Raw genomic sequence first — 22,100 nt, 5'->3', positions numbered from 1 at the left:
TTAATTAGGGTGAACTTCTTATCGCACCCTTCAATTGCTCTAAGACTCACTTTTCGGATTTTAGAATCCAAAAAAACTGGTTTTGTTCTTCCTAATTTTACCCATTGGGGAGAAGTAGTGGGGGAGTGATAACAAATTGCTTTAATTATGAATAATTGTCTACTTTTTTGACATATTAGTGCTCTATTATCGCTCTATATTAGAGAAATGATATTTAAATTTGTGATAACTTTTAAACAACTATTTTTCATACTCGCATTATGTTTTTATTCTTTATTCTTTTTCTTTATCTCTATTGTTTTTGATCAATAAAAGAGAAAAATAAGGTTGTTACAAAAATTGTCACAAATAATTGTACAAATATCACTACTCCTATATTATTCACCATTTTTTCTTATAGAATTAACAAATGTTTCAGGTGTATTGTGTTGTACACCATTTTTAAAATTTTAAAGCAAAAGTATTAATAATTTACATCAATAATGTTCGGGACATATTTTTTATGCTTTATGGAAGAAAAAAAGTTTAGGTCTTTGGATTCTGAAGGCTGATCAGAGTCAAGACCGATTTTTAGGTTCATCGAGCACTTACAAATATACTTACATGTAATCAATCAAAGAGGTTCTTAAATCGGTAGTGGGAATTGAACTCACAACCTTGTATATGAGTCAACTCTTTATGAACTGAGCCAACCTTCATTAATTGAATCCTAAATTTATATCCGACACTATCTACATAATAATAATAATAATAATGTGAAGAGTTTGAAATAAAAATAAATTTAGAAAGATAAAACAATTTATCCCACTCATTTTTATGCCCTTTTATGTGCTAAATTTTCAGTAATAAATTTATAATTTTCGTCGTATCACTATCTCGTTTATCTTTTCACATCACATCTTCTAAAAACATGAGAATCAATAACTCTTTCTCTTTATCTCTCAAAAAAAAAAAAAAAAAAAACTCTTTCTCTTAATACAGTTTAAATCGTTTTGGCATTCCCTCATTCTATTTTCACTTCTTCACATAAGTATTAAATGTGTTACTATTAATTTAAAAGTGCTCCTAAAACGTTATAATAACCTCCTTTAAAAAAATAAAATAATAAATACCTAGGTTACGTTTCATCTAACACTTACTAAAATGATACAAATGGTAACATTATAACATGATTTAATAACCATTTTCAAATGTTGCAGTGTATTGTTTATGGAAAGAAATCCTAGCCACCATATATGATACATGTTAATGAATAACATATTATGCTCTTTTTTTTTTATTTTTTTTTTGGGTATTATGCTCAATTTTTTTTTATAATTAATAATTAATGAACAGATGAAGAAATTTTAATGAAAAAAATAAATAAATAATTCCCTTGCAAAACTTTTATAATATTTTTTTTTTTTTTTATAATAACTTCTCTTCTTTTTAGAATAAAGTAATTAATATACAATAGTACCATCCCTATAACTAATAACAAAACTTACACATAAATAGTACTTACTAATATTAACCTTATGAGCAAATAAGCATTATAACACATCTTCTAAGTATATAAAACCTTCCTCTTCCTTCCTTAAGAAGTGCACCAATTCTTTTTCCCACTACTCTTCCTTTAGATACTCTAATACTCTCACTTTCTATCTTCATCTTAGAATTTTGCTTGTTTCCTCTTTGCTCCATGTTGTGTACTTTATAAGCCATTTATGTTTCTCTCTTTAAGCTTTCTAACACAAAAAAAAATGTATCACTTTTTTGGTATGCAAATGCAATATAGTTTCAACATGAGGTGATGATTATATATAATAAAGCAATGAAAAAAGGGTTTGTGGTGGTCCTATGCTCTTGGCTTTCTTTGGTCTCTAAAGCAGAAACCAAACGTGGGGTTTGTGGTGGATCATATGAGATGTCCCAATTATCTTACCAAAGAGATACACTTTGGGTCCCATTATTTCTGCCAAGCTACAATAATATAAAAGAAAGGAATGTTTAAAACCATACAATATATACTACTCTCTATCTCTTCTTTTTTGTTTTTTTTTTTTTCAACCTTGTAAATTTATTATATTATTATTACTTTCCAACAAGGATGTTCAAGGCTTTCAATCTTATCTCCAATAAGTTACGTGAGATTCCCATTGTTTGAGTTTATCTAGGGCATAAATATTTTTACCTATAGGTACAAAGATAGTTTACTAAGCTATTTTTATGACATGTTAGTAAGATATTTTTAGCTTATATGAATAAACTTTTGATGATAGTTTATGGAAAAAAATTTATAGTTCATATGAAAATAATTTGACTTTATTTTATCTTTTATTATAAATACACCTTATATATAAGCAGTTATATGATAATGTCTATATTAAAAGTTGTTAATTTAGTTGTTTATTCAAATAGAGCCTAATACTTAGTTACTACTCTCGAACAAAATTTCACTTATGGACAAATTAACGCCCAAGTCAAGTGTATAAAGAATTGAAAGGTAAAAATATTGATAATTGTGACGGTTGGAACGGCGGTTTACAAAACCATCTTATGAAGTTGGTTTGCGACATAAGATCTACAACCGTTGCAGATGCAAAATATCGACAGTCAGGTTCGGAATCGCTGCCGCAATATTTCAGTTTTCTTGTAGCGTTATGCATGTTTGTTCATTAAGCAGGAGCTATAAGACCTCCTAAGTCTCATAAAGACATTCTAAGCATTTCAAGTGTTTTATGTCAATGAGTTTTGCAACCAAAAGTTGTTAGTTGTTCTTTTAGGAAAAAGAATGTATAGTAGTGATAGAAATCGAGATCTAAAACTGTATTTTTTTAGACTTTTTTCTCGACACAAATACCTACTTTCATTGAGAAAAATAAAGGGGAGGGGACAATGCCACTTTATGCTCATCATGAAGAGATGGGAGTGAACATTCTTATATAAATGTAATGTTAAAATATGGTTTTGTTTCCTGCAAATATGCTTCATTTTGATTTTAATTCCTGTAATTTTTTTTTGTTGTTTTTGGTCCCTGCAAAATATTTTACTTTTGAAAATAGTTTTTGGAGGGACTACTTTCAAAAACAAAATATTTTGCAGGAACCTTTTTAAAAATCAAAAGATTTTGCAGGACTATTTATCTAATAAATGGGTTCAGTCATCATGTGTCACATATGCAAATCATCATAAAAGTGGGACCAGGGACCAAAACCAAAACGAGACATATTTACAGGGATCAAAAACAAAAACAAAAATTACAGGGACTAAAACCAAAACGAGACATATTTGTACGGATCAAAACCATATTTTAGCCTAAATGTATGAAGAGCAAAATAAAAAATATAAAAGAAAAAACTCAAAACACAATAGTGGAAAGACACAAACAAGAGTAAACACAAAACACGATCTAACAAAAATTAACAAATACATTTTATAATTCATATTACAACTATAACATTCATAGCAAAAGGATTTAACCATAAAATGGTTAAAGGTAAAATAAAATACTAAGGTTATTCAAGAGCAATCTAAAGTCTAAACCAGTTGCATGAAAGTAAAATACATTACATTTTGAACAACCAATATATTAACATATGGTATTATACTTTCATAAAAATCACTTTGTTAGTTATTTTTTATATTCTCAAGGAATTTGACTATCAAAGCATTTGATAGCTATATGATGATAATTTTAACAAGTGCATAAATCGTTCCGAGTAATATATAAAAGTAAGTATATCATCTCCATATTGGTTGTTGTTTTTTAGACAATTTACTAAACATATATTTAAAAACTATAAATTGGGGAAAGTTTTCAAGATTGCAGTGAAAAGTAAATAGATTTGATTTAGATGTTTTAACAACAATTAGGATTCTTTGAATAACATATACCTTTTTGTTGGATTAATACATGTCCTATACCAAATATGACCCAAGGAATATAACAATGGTTAACCTTGTGGGTCAAATATTTTCAACCCTTCAGATGTTTGGTTACTCCATAACAATTAACCATTGATTTATCCTCCACGTGTGATTGACTCCAAAATGTCATGTTGGCTCTCAACTATTTAAGGGAGTTATATTCGTAAAACACAATAGATGTCTGAATGTCATGTTGCTTACAGGATTAAGACTTACACTCACACAAATGTCTTAGAACCTAACCATCATATTAAGAATCTTTAATTTCTATACAACTATTAAAAAAAGTATACTTAAGTAAAGATTTTGGTTAAAGCAAGTTGTCAATCTATAAACTCTTACCTAAGATCAATTCAAATTCTAGGGTGTCACTTCCTAGTTTGAAAAGAATTAAGTATGAAATCTATGTAAATTAAATATAACTCAGATCATATTGAATAATATAAATCATATGTATTATAATATTCCAACAAATAAATAGAAGATCATCGAATAATCGTTTTCCTTAGGATGTTTTCTTCTTTTAATTTTCCAGTTTTGTTTGATATTTTTAAGGGTTTTGGTTTATCCCAACATGACACTCCGGAGTCAATCACATGTGGGAGGATAAGTCCATATGGTTAATTGTTATGGGACAGAGGTCTTTGGGAGGATTCAACCTAGTTGGATGTCTCACTCTACCCTTAATGTTTTTCCTACACATTGAAAAAATATTTTTTAAATATAATATTCAATTTGTTAAAATTTATATTTACATTTTAATAATTCTTTTAATAATTTAAATTATATTTTATTAAGTAAAATGAGTAATAAAAAAATTCTTATCATATCTGCATGGATTCTAACCCTACTCATATCAATGATATGGATTTTAACTAAACATGGAGAATATGATAAAATTCAATATTAAGTTATCATATCTAATTTGATTATCACACACTAGATTGAAATAAAAGATTATAGTGTATACTATCATTTTTCTCTCATCTTATCGTGACATTAAATAAGAGGTCGTTTTTTTGATGGTCAGGTTTTGGATCTCAAACCTTATATATATTATACATTTTTCCTATCAACCGATCTAAACTTACGAGGATATAAACGAGAGGTCTAAAAGTATTGCAAATGCTTTTGAAATGAACAAATTGAGGCTTAAATTGTTTGCTACCAAAGTATCTTTACGTAAAATGAAATATTTTTCATTGTTAGTTCTAAATCTAAAATATGCTCCCCTTATATTTCCCATATGTACTAGCTAGTTTCTTCTACCAGAATAATTTTTTACTAGTGGTCACTTGAATATATTTGGTCATTCTAGATATGTGGCCCCCTTTATTTGGTGAAGTATGTGGCCCCTTTTTATTTGACATATTTAAGATTACTAGAATTGACCAGCTGCATGTGTAAAAGGGGGACAAGTGTTTTTGTAAATTAGAAAAATAAGGGACATGAGATCAAGTGAAGCCCTACATGTATATATGAGTAGAGAACTAATTCCCAATTTAAATGCAAAACCATTTATCTGGAACTCTGAGAGAATACTAATGGATTTCAATAGATATCGCTAACTTCCAAAAACAAACTATGATCACTCAAGTTTTTCTAGTTGGATCCATTGAAATACAAGAGGTTAAATATATAAGGATCAACAACTTTTGATGTTAGAAAGTCGAAAGCGTCAAATATAAACCATACAAAAACATGTTGATTGTCAGAATATGCTTTCTCATGTTTGATCATTTTGTTTGAAGCTGCTTTGAGAGCTGCGTGTCCCACAATAAAAGCCTAAGTCCTCAATTCCACACAAGTGGAAAAACCTCCGCCAAGTCTACACATGCAAATTTTCTTCCTACCCACTCATACACCAAAACATCTTTTAGCTTAAGTGTCAATCTTCACAAACGTCTCTTTCTTCACATATACTAATCTCATCCACCTAAAATATTTATAAAAAAAAAAAATCCCTAACAAAATCATACACGTATTTGAAGCTTGAAAGCTCCCTGGAATGAATTATGTTCTTGTATCTAGACACACCTTACGATAAATTGGACAAACATCTTCAATAAAAAAAAGAAAAAAGGAATAATGAGGTGATATATGAGGGTAGTACGACGCTCTACTAGTGACATATGTTAGTCTAATTAATCAATTATGATAGCCGAAAGAAAATCATGAACATGTGTTCTTAGCAAACGCCCAAGAACTGTTTTCTATCTTGTGGTCATACCATCCTTTACCCAACAACCAACGAATATTAACCACATGAGTAAATTTACAGCTGATATCCACAAACTAATTTTTACTGTTGAAATATTTTATTATTTAAACATATTCCAATGTCATTATGTGAGCGAAAATCATAATAATAATTTTATTAGTTATTTATCAATTTGAAACCTTAATTGAATAGTGATCAAATTAAGTAACAAGGTTAATTTAGATTTCTATTCGAATAATTAATTATTTAATTAATTGATATGGACTTAATATGGTGGATGTCTAGATGACCGATTAACGGAATAATAGAAAACCCTAATGATCATCACACTATAAGAGGTTATGGTCTCCAATACACCGTACATGATAATACACTCTATTCTTCCCATCTGAAGAGAACTTGAGACATAAAGGTATCAGTTGAGGAAGAACTAGCCGCCGCTAGCCCTTTATTGTATTTCAGATTAGATAATCTCCTCTCCTTGTTTTAGATCATTGTTGTTGAGATGATTGTCGTCAAAGCTTCATCCAGGTATTCCTAATACCTAATTATTAATATTCTTGATAAACAAACATGTTGTAGATCCGATCATAACTATGTTCAATGTTTTGTTTGCTTCCACTGTTGATTTCTAATGATTGAACATGTCTTATGAAATCTGGTTTTATTTAATCCTAAATTTCCGACATTTACTCCACTTATAAATTTGTTTATGTGGCTAATTTCCATTGGATGATGTATTCATGGGTAAATTACTCACTTTTTATTTTTTCAAAGATAATCTAGAAAAGAAAAAACCAAAATATTAATGAGTGGGTGAAGCAGATTGCCGGATTGGCTCTGAGTTGGAAGACACCTTTATTGTTGTTGCTTCTATGTATAAAACATTTCAAATTTTTAAACCACAAACAACTTCCTTGGCTGTGAGGGAGCTTCTTGTTATTTTCCTTCTATCACTTGGATCCCATGCATTAGGAGGAGCCATTACTAGCCAGTAGCAATGACGTGCGCACGTTATCACATGCAAGTTACAACTATATGTATATATGTGGAATGTAATATAAAACGAGTCAATTTATTTCATGATAACAGTCATAATTGACGTGCGCACGTTATCACAACTATATATATATATATATATATATATCCTCTAAATATAGGGGTATATCACAGAGCAACTTATGTGAGAACGATGAGAACACTTGTCAGTCTTTAGATAAAAAATGAATGGACCAGATTAAAAACTTCACATGTGTCTCACCCTATTCAATCAATTTTCATGAAATGTTCATCTTCCCCAACAGTAACACCTTCCTCTTCCACCCACCTCATTTATGTTAACATTACTCTTCACCGCCATTAACATTGAAAGCCAAATCTGAATGGTTTTTTACGTTCTTTTTTTTAATTATATATATATATATATATATACACACACACGTGGAATGTCGTCCTCTAAAATAAAAATGGAATGTGCTATGTGAAATGAGGCCATTGATTTAAGGGTTAAATATGTTTTTGGTCCCTACATTTTATGCGATTTTGAGAATAATCCCTACATTTCAATAAATGTTTTTAAAATCCCTACATTTTTCTTTCGTTGGTGCAATTGGTCCTTGCCTTCAGTGTCATATTGATGAAACACAAGCCATCATAACAAGTTCAAACCCACCCCACCAAATCTCCACCACAACACCTTCCACACCCGCAACAGCAAACACTTTCAACGATAACATCATCGCTTTCGGCCTCCAAATCTTTCCATCTAAACCAACATATTTCACTGGAAATGTCACGAACACTGGCGATCTGCATCTACGACGTTGCGGAGAAAGACCGTGGTGAAGTTCCCCGCCGTTTTCCAGCGAGATTGAACCACCAACATTGACATCACGTTAGAAATTTGACAACAGGGACTATTTACGCTAACGGAGGAAAAATGTAAGGATTTTAAAAACATTTATTGAAATGTAGGGACTATTCTCAAAATCGCGTAAAATGTAGGGACCAAAAACATATTTAACCCTTGATTTAATGCAAACAATAATTTTTTTTTTTTAGATCTTTAGTTTTCAATATTTTTTTTGTTTGCCGGTCTTTGATGATCTAGAATTCGATTAAGAGAATAAAAATTAAAAACCGGAAAGAAATTTCGATATTTAAACTGGGGTTCTTTTGAATAATTAATCAAAAATTGAAACTCATTAATCATTTGAGGGTCACTTGTGTTTTTTGTTCGTTTTATGTTTTTTAAGTTTTTGTTATATTTTTAGTCTTTATTTGTCAAAAAATATTTTTAGTCTTTAAAGGTCAGCTAGGATATTTGTTAGATGTTTTTATGCTTAAACATCAATATAGGATACTAGGGATGGTTAAAACTATTTTTATAAGCAAAAATAGTAAACTATTTTTATAGCCTCATACTTCAGGGAAATATTGTAGGTATATTATGTGTGAGTAAAATGCTTATATTCGATAGAAAATCAATGTTAAATAACTTTTAACGAGCCGGAAAAGGATCAACTACACCGGTGCATTGTTAAAAGAGCGATTTAAATCAGGTCAAAACTTATATCTGATTCAACACATGAGTTGTTAACTCCCGGCAAATTCAAACATGAGATATAGATAGAGAAATATACTCCGAGATTCTAAGCCTACACCATGACCGGACCAACCTCTGGTCTAAGTGCAATTACACTAATTAAAGTATGAGTTTAGATGTATGTATTTTGTAAGGCAATCATGTTTAAGTGCTTTATGCTTGTAATTTAGCCTCAAAGACTAGCCAGTCCATATAACCTAACAATTTTGATGAATGAGTTCAATTATCAAACCATATTCACACACCAATAAGCACCAGTTTTGTTTGGTACTGCTACTATATCGAACCGAAGGTGAAGTCATTCAAGAAACCCTATCATACATGGGTCCCAAACGGGAATTGATAGTGACACCACATGTATTGCGTGTATAGTTTCAATAAGCAAGATTGTGGAAGGAATGAAGCCAGACCCCTACCAAAAATAAGCACTTTTGTCCCATTAAGACCTAGAAAATGAAAAGAGAGAGTCTTTTTTAGGTACGAACGATGTTAAACACTTTCTTGTTTGTCATTATATCATCGTACAAATTCAAAATAAGCAAATGAAATGAATAGTCTAGCTTTATTTTGACCATAGTCTATGGCCATGCCCACATGTGAAGCAGTCTAGTCCTGTATTGCCAACTGTAACCAAACATGAAAAGCTGCATCACTACAAAAGAGCTTGTTGCTTGGAATGATCATACACATATACCTCCACCAAGAAGAGAAAATTGTGTAATTATTGACATTAAAACTTAACTATTTTTGTGGGACCCAGTTGCAGTTCTTTACACCTGTAAACCAATGGAGCAACAGCATGCAAAGCTCCTTCATCCACCGGATGTTGAGTAACCACAAATTTGTTGAATGTTTTTATAAGTCACTCTCAAATTTAAATTAGTCTCTGACTTTATTAATATTTATAAGTACTTATGTCTTTGTCAAAAGTATTTTAAGAGTTATCTTTTTCTAATGCGAAACAGATTTTTTACAAAAGACTTCCTCATGTACAATCCCAATTTGCTTGTAATTGTTGACTTCATAAGAGACTTTTCTTTATAAACTCATGCATAGATAATTTGATGGTAGTCCGGACGAATAAGCTATGATGATATTATATTGGACTTAACTTATCTTTACAAAAATGATTTTTTTAGTGGAAAGCCTCTCTTTACAAACTATCGTCGAATCCTTTTTAAATCGACAAAACTATATAAGAGGTCCTTTAATATAATTTGAAGTTTTAACTTATCATTTTATCTTCTTTTTTGGTCAAAATTTATTTTGAAAATTGTTTACATTGTTGAACCAATTTTTATGTTACAAATTTTTGTACATACTCTTTAATGGTCTACTATAAACAATGTTTCAACAATCAATACTAAAATTAGATATTTACTAACAACCAAATCACAACCATAGATAAAAGCTAAAATCCATAAAAAAACTGAAAATATCATGTTGATTTCAATGGATTAAATGTTGTAACAAATATTATGATGCTATTATTTTGATGAATTAATATGTAATTTACTTTTGTGAATGGTCGGGCTAGTCTTAGTACCAGCCATGAATTAATCACAGTGGTAAGAAATTTAGACCCCATAAACAAGTTGTTAGGAGTTTGATTTCTAACTGTTGTATATGGAGAAAAGTCGGTTGGAAGATGAGAATCCACTTTATGTATCAACAAGATTTCCGTCATAGATTACGTATAACATGATAAGTCACGTGTAGAAAAACTCTTGATCATACATTCATAAAAATCAAGTTTGATCTAATATTGTTAACCTTTTAAGTGTAAAAAAACTAACTTGATATTGACATTTAAAAACTACAAAAAAAGGTCTGTTCTAATCTTAAAATTTAATTGAGAGACTTTAATTTTCTTTAGTGTAACTCATCCTCCCAAAACCAACTTATAGATAAATGATAAAACCTTTTATATCCTCTAAGTGAAACTTGGATTTTTCCGAATATTTAAATTTTTTCTAAGAGAAGTCTTAATGCCCTGTCTTTCCTTTGGGTTGCGCCTGGGATTATGTGAAGTTAACATTTACTTGCTAGTCACGATTCTTCATGTACTACATAGCTGGTCAAATTTAACTTCACAGGGATGAATATGACAGATGATACTATAGCTATGCTAATTATTTATCAACCAAAAGGACTAGCTCTCTGACACCATTCTTACTACTTCATCAGAACATGAAAACTACAATAGACTGATCACTGCTAAGTTTTTAACAGTATCATTTACAAATATTAATGTTCCATCTTAATTAATGACCAAATTTGGCAAAGTTGACAAACCAAACTTCAGAACTATGAATTAACTTTTGATTAAAGAAAGGAATTTACAGTAGATTATCACTGCTCCCAATTGCTGAAAACATTGTACTCTTCAATTCATTGATATCATTAAGTAATCTCTCATTCTCCCAGTTTTTGCTCTGAATTTCAGCTTCTAATTCTGCAGTAGGGGGTTTGGGGAAGTGCATAAAAAGGTTAGGTTGCAGCATTAACTTCTTTAACTTCTATATATATGTTAATCCTTATTTGGTTTGGTGCAATAATAATATAAACACAGAAGTAATAACTAGCATGAAAAACCTACTTCCTTGTATACATATATTATTACCTGAGTTTGAATTATGAAGATCTTCAAGAATTTCCTCTACAAATGCCAAAACCGAATTTTTCAAAACACAATTCTTCTCATCCAGAAGTTGAATTTCATTTTCAAGTGAATATTTCTCTGCCAACAAAGTCCTGACTTTACAATTTTCTCTATTGTCAATTTCTCTTTGAAATTCTAGGCAGTGTGTTGTAAATTCTTCCCTGCTTGGAAACAAATCAATCGGTCATTAAATTAGGATGCAACATTCAAATGTTACATAATTAAGGTACATTACAGTGACATTAGAATATAGAGATAAATTCATATATCTGAGTTGGAGTATCTTTTGCTATTTTCCTAACATACACTGTTTCATTTTCTATTTGAATAGAAAAACAATACAGTGACATATGTTCAAACAGAAAGACAACAATTTATTTATGTTAGTTTTATATGTAGCCAAATGACAAACAATGAGACATGAGAACTAACCAAAAATACCACTCCCTCCGTCCTATATTATGCGACACAGTTGACTTTTTTATACGTGTCAATGCACAATTTTGATCTTAAATATCTTTAAAATTTGATATTTTGAAAATATTCATTGAAACAAATGCAATGTCTTATATGCTACCATTTATTTTTATATATTAGTAGGAAAATATGGTCAAAGTATGTTATGTGCACATTTTCATCTAGATCATTTAAAATAAGACGGAGGAAGTACTATCATTATTATATTTGGCCAGCTTTAGGTTCTTAGGAGTTATCCTCACACTATTGCTAAATAGTAAATCTTATATCAATTGTAGATATAACAAAATATCCCATCCCATACGACCTAATCACATGTGAATGCCCAGGTACAGTTTTTTTCATCTTAATTTTAGCAAAGTACCATAACATAAATGCATACCACATATGGAAAACTTAAAGCCAAACAAAAAGTTAAAAATGGATAGTTCTTATCGCACAGTATTATTTTCTTTAGAGATTGCTGGAGCCCAAAAAATAATTCCAGCAGTTGCAAATTTAACTTGTAGTAAAGTCTAAAACAAAATCAGACTTCAATAGCTACATGTATCTAGAGATAATAAAGAATCTTTGAATACCGTTTTTCATCCATTCTGTTAACCATATCGTCCCTCTTGTTTTTAAGACAGCACAGCTCCTTCTCCAAAGTACTCACTGATTCCCTGAAACCAGCTATAAAAGGAAGAAAAAATGTAATACAGCACATAAGCAAAACAGTATTGAAAAAATCGCCGAACAATTAATTGTTAAATAAGCTAGCTTTGGATTTTTATATAACCATGTTACATCACCGCTGCATAGTAGTGATTAATCTTTGTCGGGAACCTATTAGACACACAAGCTTTCAGCCAAGTTTTCTCCATACGCTGATTTCAAATTTAAAGACATTTTCAGATTTTGCAAACCAAGTTGGATAAAAATTTGTCAAAATGTTGAAGAAATATAAATATAACAGGTTGAAAGTAAAAGTAACCAGATAGAAAAAAGATTAAAGAAAAGCATATGCTTATATTGGTAATAAAACTCAAAACACATCAATAAATATATTAAAGAAAGGAAACAGGACATGTAAGAAAATGCCTTCCTATGTTAATTTAATGTCCATTAAGAAGTGAAGGACTGTTACTGATAGCTAGGTAGGTATGAGCTCGAGTTGATTCGTTTTTTTTATCAACAAAGAACAATGACGGATCCAGGAATTTTGAGTAGCGGGAGCAATATATACATATAAATTTACACATTTACAATTGTTTGTGAGTTCTCCTATTTCTAAATAAGATATACATTTTCTACTGTGACGGTTATTGATGAAATCTCTTCTTTTCCCTTTGATAAAGCAAATCACTTGGGAAGAAAATGCCTTTAATATAGCATGCATATATTACAGTAATTTTGTTTGGTACAAGATGTTAGTTTTAGTGAGATACTATACACTATTGATAATTAATACTGCACATATATAACTGTTGGACTGTTGGTGAAGAACCATGAATAGCAAAGGTACCAAGAAAATCAGAAACAAAGTGGGGGCACGGGCCTGCACAAGTGCCGACATGATTCCGTCCCTGAGAATGAAGAATTTGTGCAATTTGAATTGGTCTGCATCATCCAAAAACCAAATTTTCAAGCAATTCTCCGTGCGCAAAGTTTTAAATTGCGATCACGACATAATCCACGATATTACAGAGAATAATTGTTAAATATACTTCTATGCGATCATAAAGACATCAAAAACCTTGATATAACAATCCAAATTTCAGTAAACAGCCTTTTTCTATAAAACCCCTGTCATGCTTAAACAAAAACTAGGTTTGCTTCTTAGTATCCAAAAAGTTGCAAATACTATTTCCTCAATTACATTTTTCTTAAAGTCAATTTTAATCTGCTTTTAAAATGAAAAGCGCATCAAATACTTAAAAATTCAAATGCCACGGTATTAAAAAGTAAGCAAATAATAAAACCTAATATATTAACACAAAAAGAAAAGTACTAATTAATCAATTTAACCGATCAAATGGTTGGTTTAACGCTGTTCCATTCCGTTTCATTCAAATAATATCTATGAAGCACTGACACAGAGACACCAAACACAACAGTGACACATAGTGACACATCGAGACCGATAATAATTTAAAAAAATAGCATAATAAAATGTAATTATACCTGTCAGTGTTGTGTTGATGTTAGACACTAACAGATGTCAAATACCAGACATGACTTCATTAGAAGTTTTGGTGCTCTAAAGGATGCTATAAATGTAATTAACAAATCATAATAATCAATGATATACATATAAGGTAAACTATGACCATGAAACTAATCTAATATTGCTATAAACTGGCCAATTAATTAACAAATCATAATAATCAATGATATAAGTTAAACTATGAAGATGAAATGCGAAGTGAATAATTCTAACCAGCGACAGTTACAAATCCAACAGTGTCGAACTGCAAAACGCCACAGATTCCGATCAATTCAGCTTCCTTAGTTGCAAAATGATTCTCCATCTCTTCGCATCTGACGATGCTGGATTCGATCTCGCGTGTGACCTGAATATGAGCTTCGATTTCTTCGTTGACCTAATTGAACAATAATAATGAAACTATTATGATGATTGAAGAATGAATGAAGAGAGGAAGAAAGATCGAATCGAATCGAAGAGAAGAATAGGTACCTGATCGAGCATTTCCTTGAGAGATGAAATGTGAGAGAGAATCGTTCCTGAATCTTCCATTGTTGTGTTGTTCTGTTACGCAATGCGACAAACGCTTTGAATGAATGAGAGTTACCGCCACATTTCAATTTTCAACAGTTCAGTATCATGTGTCCCGCGCGTGTTGATTTCTTAGATTGGGCCCACTCTCTTAAATGTTTTTGGGCCTTTTTTAATAGTTTCTTGAGCCAATATAATTGCTCTTTGAATTATGTTTTTCATCCAAACGGTTTTGCTCATTATTAAAGTAAATAACCAAAATACCCCTGCGTGAGTTAACTTATATTTAGTGTATAAATTTTTAAATTTTTCACGTGACTTAAGTCACCTTTGCTGAAAAACAACAAACTTCTTCATCATGACTATTCAATTGGGACGATGCCACACAAACTTCTTTCTTCAAGTCCTCTTTATTTTTATGTTTAATCAACACAGAGAGTGTAATTGATTTTCCTATGTTATTTGCCCTTACCTAAGAAAGAAATCAAGTCATGCGATGAAGAGAAACAAACATAAATCAATTCATGCGATGAAGAGAAACAAACAAATGAAAATTATAGTGATTGCTTATTCTGTAACATGATTTTGTATTTCATGTGCATCGTAATACAACAACATCTTTTCCTTCTATTTTTTTAATAATTTCATATTTCTTTTTGAAATTTGAATCGAAGGTTTCGATGGAGAAAACACCATAAATCGATACCTTGTTTATTCAAGTTTGCTTTCAATACCAGGCTTCAAAGGAACAAGGAAAAAGAAATAACAGCAGTTCACCATCAAAACAAAAGCAAATATAACGTGAGTTAACTCACGTTGGATTTCAGTGTGAATTTTCAACTAACGTGACTTAAGTCACGCACAGGGGTATTTTGGCCATTTATTTTGGGAATGAGCATAACCGTTTGGATAAAGAGCCGAATTCTTGCTCTTTTTACCCCTTATTTGTTTTTTATCTTGAAAACAAGATTCAAGAGTTATGTGAATATGTAGCAGAGCTTTGGAGAGGTGTTCGAAGTTTTGAAGTTGGCTAGATTGTGTGGTTTTCATAAAGTGGAGTTTCATATTGATTCTTAGATAGTAGTTTGGACACTTGCTTTAGGGGATTGCAAAATATGAGAAGATTGTTGGAGTTGGAGTTGGAGTGGGAGATCAAGATTCGGCATTCGTAAAGCAAACAAATATGCCGATACGTTGGCGAATATGACATGTGATGGAGGTTTTTCTTTGATATTATATGAGCATTGTACTCTTCAAGTTAATTTTTTATTTCTAGCTTACTCTAAGCTTTGTTAAGCAGTAGTTATTTTTTTTTTTTCCGGACTAAGGCCCTCTTGTTATAAAAAAAAAAGAAGCAAATGTCGTTTATAAGTTATTTCCTTAACAGTCTTCGCATTTATGCCGACTGAAAGAACAACCATCTCTTTATATCTTTTTTTTTTTTTTTTGGTCAAGATCTCTTTATTTCTTACGAGCAATGCTATTTATCAAGAAAGATTTTATCAAGAAAATTTCAAGAATGACATGGCAGAATAATCACCCTTAGATTTTATCAAGAAATAGTCCTGAAATTAATGTTAACCAATAAAATCTCAGCCTGGCCGGAAATCATGGGGTGGTGGGTGTTATGTATTTATTTTTATGAAAGATTAATAAATGAGACTGAAATCTAAAGATGATTATTGTGCTATGTCATTCTTGAATCTTTCTTATAAAATCATTCTTGATATCTAGCATTTTCCATTTCTTATTTGATGTTGTAAGGCTCAAATAAATGGTATCTATTAATTTAAATTAACTGTAAAAAAAAAAAAAAATCATAAACTCTTAATTAAATAATGTTGGTAAATTTAGTCATTTTATTCAATTTTACAATACATTTTAAAAGATTATATTATTATTGTTATACATACAAAAGTAGATTTGAGGCAATTAGTATGTTTTTTATTAGGGTCATGAAATTGGATCATACCCAATCCATATTTTTATCAAAAATTTATTGGTTTTGTGCTATGTTAAAATAGAACAAATATCACTTTTAATCGTTCAATTGATAAGGACATTGCATTTCAATATGCAATTGCCGGAATTCGAACCTTAGAATTTCACTTATTCATGTTAAGGGGTGAAATTCTACCCACTCAACTACTTCAAGAAAAAAAAATACATATCATACTGACCCGTAGTGACGATGGGCTATGGTGAATACCGTGTTAACAGTGCTTGTTTTTTTTTTAGTCTGTTTTAGGTGATGATGTGTTTTGGTAGGATTATCTTTAAGGGTGTTTTTAGGTGGTTATGGTGTACCGTCTATATGCGGCACCATTTGTATCTTGTTTAGTCCATATCTTGTGTCTTGCGGGGAGGACGTTGAATAATATTTGCGGATTAAAAAAAAAAAAGCTTAATGCTCACTAGTATGAATAGAAAAAGAGAAAGAGGGGTGTGAAAAGAAGCTATCATCATTCTACTGAAGACCTACTTATTTTAGACTAAGTAGGCCCACTTGTGATGGCTTCAGTTGGTGCCTTACCTAAGAAGCCACCCACAACACAAACCTATATATACACCCAAACGAGAGTTTCACTTCCAATAACAACTTTCCAACAGAATCGATCAAGATCAAGAATGAAGCAGTCAAAGGATCCATTTGAAGCAGCATTCGAAGAATCACCACCAGATTCCCCAACCGAAACCGAACCAGAACCCGTAAACCCAAATTCCAATTCCTTGATTTCACAACCCTCACAAATCCATGAACAACAACACCTTCACGTGAAAAACACTATCTCCAATGACACCAAGAATAATAGTAATAATAAAGATGATGAAGAAGATGAAGAAGAAGACGAAGATAACATGGATGTTGAACTCGCTAAGTTTCGTGCTGTTGGTGATCCTCACAAAATGGCCAAGATGCAGTTTGTTACTAATTTCATTCTTTTTCTCAATTTTATGTTATTTTTCATATCATATGATAAACCCTAATTCATTTTTTTTTGTTTGTCAATACGTAGTTCTATTTTGTCACAATTCACTGATGAGCAAATGAGTAGATATGAGTCATTTCGTAGGGCTGGATTCCAGAAAGCTAAAATGACAAGGGTAATTTTTTTTTTAATTTTTTGTTCACTTTTACTATTTGGTTTTTTCTTATATAATCTGGCTGATAAAAACTGGTTTATACCATGGTTTTAAGTTGCGGCTGCGGTTGTGGCGATTTCAATCATTGTGGTTGCTGCGACGTGCATGTGCATTGCAGCTGTTGCGGTGTGAAATAATTTTAAATTTTATACAAACAATATAAAGTGGCACCACCGTGCCATGACTAGTTAAAGTGGCACCACCTTACCCACCATAGCAGAGTCTCAAATTGCTCTGTAAATAATAAATATCAATTAAGGTGCTTGAAATACACAATTGAGAGACCATTAAATGTAAATTTTTTTATTAGATCTGAAACAAATTGGGATTTGGGGTTCTAGATTTTATTTTTTTGGTGAGAACTGAGAAGGTTTGAACAAACATGGCCGAAATCGTGTTATGCAGTTACGATGCGCCCATACACATGATTGAAGATAACACTACACTTGCGGTACAATGTTGTTGTGACTTGTGAAGGCTACCGCAACAACAATATTGTGGCCGTAATTGTGGTTGCGGACCGCAATTTGAAACAATAGTTTCTACCTTTCTCTTATACATGTGAATACATACACTTAGCACTGTAAGGCCACAAGCCCTTAATAAAATTTCCCTTACAAACAAACCTTTCATATGACTGGAAAATAGTTAAGCAACAATGCTATAAAAAGTAAGTGATATGATGTATGAAAAGTAAAAAATACTGAAGTTCTTAGATTATATTCACAGTACAACCGCTGAAACTTTGCATAACCATTTGAAGGGTTATTGTCATCATTATACAGCAAAAGTAACAACATATTAGTAATCATTTTGAATTAAAAACAGAGTTAAAAGTTCATATAATATATAAGTTCACTCACTTTGGTAACAGACCTGATTCCGGTATCCTTATTCCTCGTCTAGATGAACCAGCATTGGCAATTAGGAAAACGTCTAAACAACTTAGTTAGTAGTATTATTAGACAGCTTATAAAAAAAAATCAAATAAATAAGATAGCTCTAAAAATGCTAAAAGGAAGCCAACATAATTGTAAATAAAAATATGCATCTTAAAAAATCATAAAACAATGTAAATTGTAAATGAATGATGCAGGTTAAAGATGATGGTACATCATATAGAAAGCGCGTATAAGCAAGAAAGTGATAAAATCAATAAGTAGAAATGAAGATAAAATGCAAGTAATAGAGAAAGAATGGAAACCGCGATATCGATGTAAATAAGTGTTGTTTTTTTATGGCGGTGCCTTTTTTTTTTTGGCAGCTATAGAGCTATTGCTTAGCAGAATTTGAACAAATTGCAATTGTTCCGAAATACACTATTTAGTTCAAGATATTGTGAAATAGAGGCTATAGGTTGTTATAGCACTATTGCGTAGCGAAAATTGAATAAAACACTATTTTCTGTGATCCGGATGTAAATGCTTACCCTGATAGACAGACAACATCCACATACTATGTATCAGATATAGGGCTGTGGAATAATTGGGGTCAATAGTTCAGGTTTAGCATGGTTTTGTTGAGTGGATAAAAATATTCGTTGTGTATATTTGAGTTTTTGAGATAAGAGAATGAGTTTTAAATAAAAGATGTTTCGGGTTCGACGGTTCTTAGAGGAAACTAATGGAACTAGCAATTGTGTTGTTTTGAATCTGGCCATGAGTAGATAGTAAAGTGATAAAACCAATGATTGTTATATCAACAAACTAATGATTTGTTATGACGGGGCCTCTAATATCAATCATTGATATATTCATAATTCATCAATGATCAATATTACTTTAAACTCTAAAGTTAGTTGATCACTGTGGAAAAGTCCTATCTGTTTGTGTTATTTACATTCTGTTGTGGGAAATCTGTTGTGGACAGCTTCTTCCCAGACTATAAAACAAACACATTATTAGGTGATTTCATGTTTAATCTCTTTATTTCTTGATGCTTGGCTAGGCTGATACTGTGTCCTTCGACATGAATTGACCTTCAGCATTCTGTTTTCCTTTCTCCCAAACTGATTAGAGCAAAAAATTAATTATAATGTCAGGACTCGAATGATCCTTATACCTTCGTAGACACAGAACTCTGTCGAATATGAAATTTTGAACTGTTGAGTTCAGATTATTTATAAAGAGCTACAATACGTTTTGGATTTTCTCTGGTTTTGGAAAACAGAATACAGTCCCCATGAGAGGGAGAAAGTACAATTTTTTGCGTATACATGATCGGTTGTTTAAATGGTAGGGATCCCATAGTTTTTTCCCATTGCTTATATTCGCTTAAGCTAAATTTATTCACGCGTTCTCCCTGTATATTATTCAACCATGGTTTCTGTCAAGTTAGTTTGTGCATTGATGCTGCTTTTGAACTCATGTGCTTTTACAGTAGATTGCAGATTGCCATTTTTACATTTAAATTTGCACGAATAATGTACGTTATGGTGTGATAAGATTGCTCACAAGTTTCGTCTTCTCTCTTCGTTGCCTCAAAGCAGGTATTAGCAAGCATCATTGGGACCCAGACAGTCTCTCAGCCAATTACGATTGTAGTATCAGGGATTGCAAAAATGTTTGTGGGTGAAGTTGTGGAAACAGGTAGATTAATTTTTAGTTTACCTTTACAAACATGACATGCTTTATTTTATTTAGTTTCCTTTACAAACATGACATGCTTTATTTTAATATAAATAAATTAGAATTAGAAAAGCGCAAATGAATAGGATAGTAAATACTCCTGCACATAGTGTTTCCAATGTAAAAATGTTGCAGTGTCTTGTTTCCATTAGTCAAAGTTATTGTCTTTGCAGCTAGAACAATTATGAAGGAGAGGAGGGAATCTGGACCGATTCGGCCGACGCATCTGAGAGAAGCACATAGGCGACTAAAGCTTGAAGGAAAAGCATTTAAGAAAACAGTCCCGAGGCTCTTTCGGTAATTGACCATTTTGGATCATATCATTGGTTTGCAACAGTGACTTGCATATAGCAAAAGTTTTTGATCCGGATGTCCAGCTTATCAAATTAATTGGAATGAAATTTTTTTCTTCTTTCTTTCTAGTCGTGTCAAATATCAAAATTCAATTCTTTTACTGTATTATAATCTACTATCTTTTCCTTCATCAACTAGTAACCCTAGAAAGTTCTTCCAAACAACAAATTCGAGTATACACTGACATATTTTATATTTTATGTTGAACTTCGCGATTTGCTGTTTTTTAATGGAAGATCATTGTGCAAGGATTCAAAGGAATGCTTCCTGATATTTATAATAATATTATATATAATACATAAAAGGAAGTAATTTGTCTGAGTTTTGCTTCTAAAGTAGTTTGATGGATGCTACTAATTTATGGCTTGAATCAACAGGAAATAGTCATTCCTACACTTGTAAATTCAATTTTGTTACATATGCAAGTTGAATGATTGCACAAAATTTTCAACTTGGTATGCTTATGCTCAGCACAATCTTTGCAACTTATACTCAATTAACTATTGTTGAAAATTCTCTACTGCATTAAGAAACTGGAAAGCCTGATTGGAGGCTGAAGGTGTGAAAAACACAAGAAGGGGGGGGGGGGGGGGTTGAATTGTGTTTTCTTTTTCTCTCTAAAAAAATACTTCTTCTGATAAAACTTCAGAAGCAGTTTGTGAATGCTTCTGATGAAATGATCAGAATCAGATATGCAGCGGAAAAGATCAAAGTAGAGAAAAGAAAAGCAAGACACAAGCAGTTATCCTGGTTCCTTCCACAAATCGGAAGTAGTCCAGTCCCCCTTGCACTTCCAAGGAGATTTCACTATAATCACAAAGATTACAAATGCTCAAGCACACACGCAAGAGTCTTCAAATGCTCAAGCACTAAGCAAGAGTCTTCTAATGCTCAAGCACGCAGGCAAGAGGCTTCTGATCAAACAAAAGTACAATGAATTAAGTTTGACTTGAACACTTGATATACAATCAGTGGTGTTCACAATACAATACAATAAAGACTCTAGACTTTTGAATTTCTAAGATGTATCAAATCAGTGCAGAAATTCAGTGTGCTTTGTAGAATCAAATTGACAGAGTTTTGGCGCTTTTTAACTTGTGTATCTCTATCTACTATCTTCAAGTCTTCACTCCTTTATATAGAGGCATGAAAGAGACGTTGAGATAATTAGCACGTCTAAAGAGTCGTTTGAAATCCTTTGATCATTCACTAGTAATCCTTTGCCTGATTTGGGTGTAGTCCTTTGAAGAATTAGCTTCAAATTCATTCCCATCTTGAAGGCACAAATTCTGCAGGCATAGCTGTTGTCTTGTCTTGTAGCGTGGACAAAACAGAGTAGTGGAGGTAGTGGTTGTACACTTGTACTTTGTCAACTATGTTATCAA

The 22,100-nt window shown here is 31.6% G+C and overlaps 2 protein-coding genes across 2 annotated transcripts; one reads left to right on the top strand and one right to left on the bottom strand.

The window, feature by feature from the left end:
• Nucleotides 1-10,853: 10,853 nt before the first annotated feature.
• On the bottom strand, nt 10,854-14,709 carry LOC25480205 (uncharacterized). The gene is made up of 5 exons (XM_013587355.3): nt 14,552-14,709; nt 14,294-14,456; nt 12,453-12,546; nt 11,359-11,558; nt 10,854-11,190 (listed from the first exon to the last, which is right to left on the bottom strand). Exons 1-5 carry the CDS (start codon nt 14,609-14,611, stop codon nt 11,075-11,077), a joined length of 633 nt encoding a protein of 210 aa, XP_013442809.2. The 5' UTR covers nt 14,612-14,709; the 3' UTR covers nt 10,854-11,074.
• A 2,477-nt stretch (nt 14,710-17,186) lies between these two features.
• LOC25480206 (transcription initiation factor TFIID subunit 11) lies at nt 17,187-20,883 on the top strand. Its single transcript, XM_013587356.3, has 4 exons — nt 17,187-17,511; nt 17,608-17,695; nt 20,223-20,322; nt 20,535-20,883. Exons 1-4 carry the CDS (start codon nt 17,219-17,221, stop codon nt 20,660-20,662), a joined length of 609 nt encoding a protein of 202 aa, XP_013442810.2. The 5' UTR covers nt 17,187-17,218; the 3' UTR covers nt 20,663-20,883.
• The last annotated feature ends 1,217 nt before the right edge of the window (nt 20,884-22,100 follow it).

The sequence above is a fragment of the Medicago truncatula genome, chromosome 4, assembly GCF_003473485.1.
Source record: "Medicago truncatula cultivar Jemalong A17 chromosome 4, MtrunA17r5.0-ANR, whole genome shotgun sequence".
Taxonomy (NCBI): Eukaryota; Viridiplantae; Streptophyta; class Magnoliopsida; order Fabales; family Fabaceae; genus Medicago; species Medicago truncatula.
Note: the sequence above shows the minus strand (reverse complement) of the source record. Positions and strands in the feature narration are given on the sequence as shown.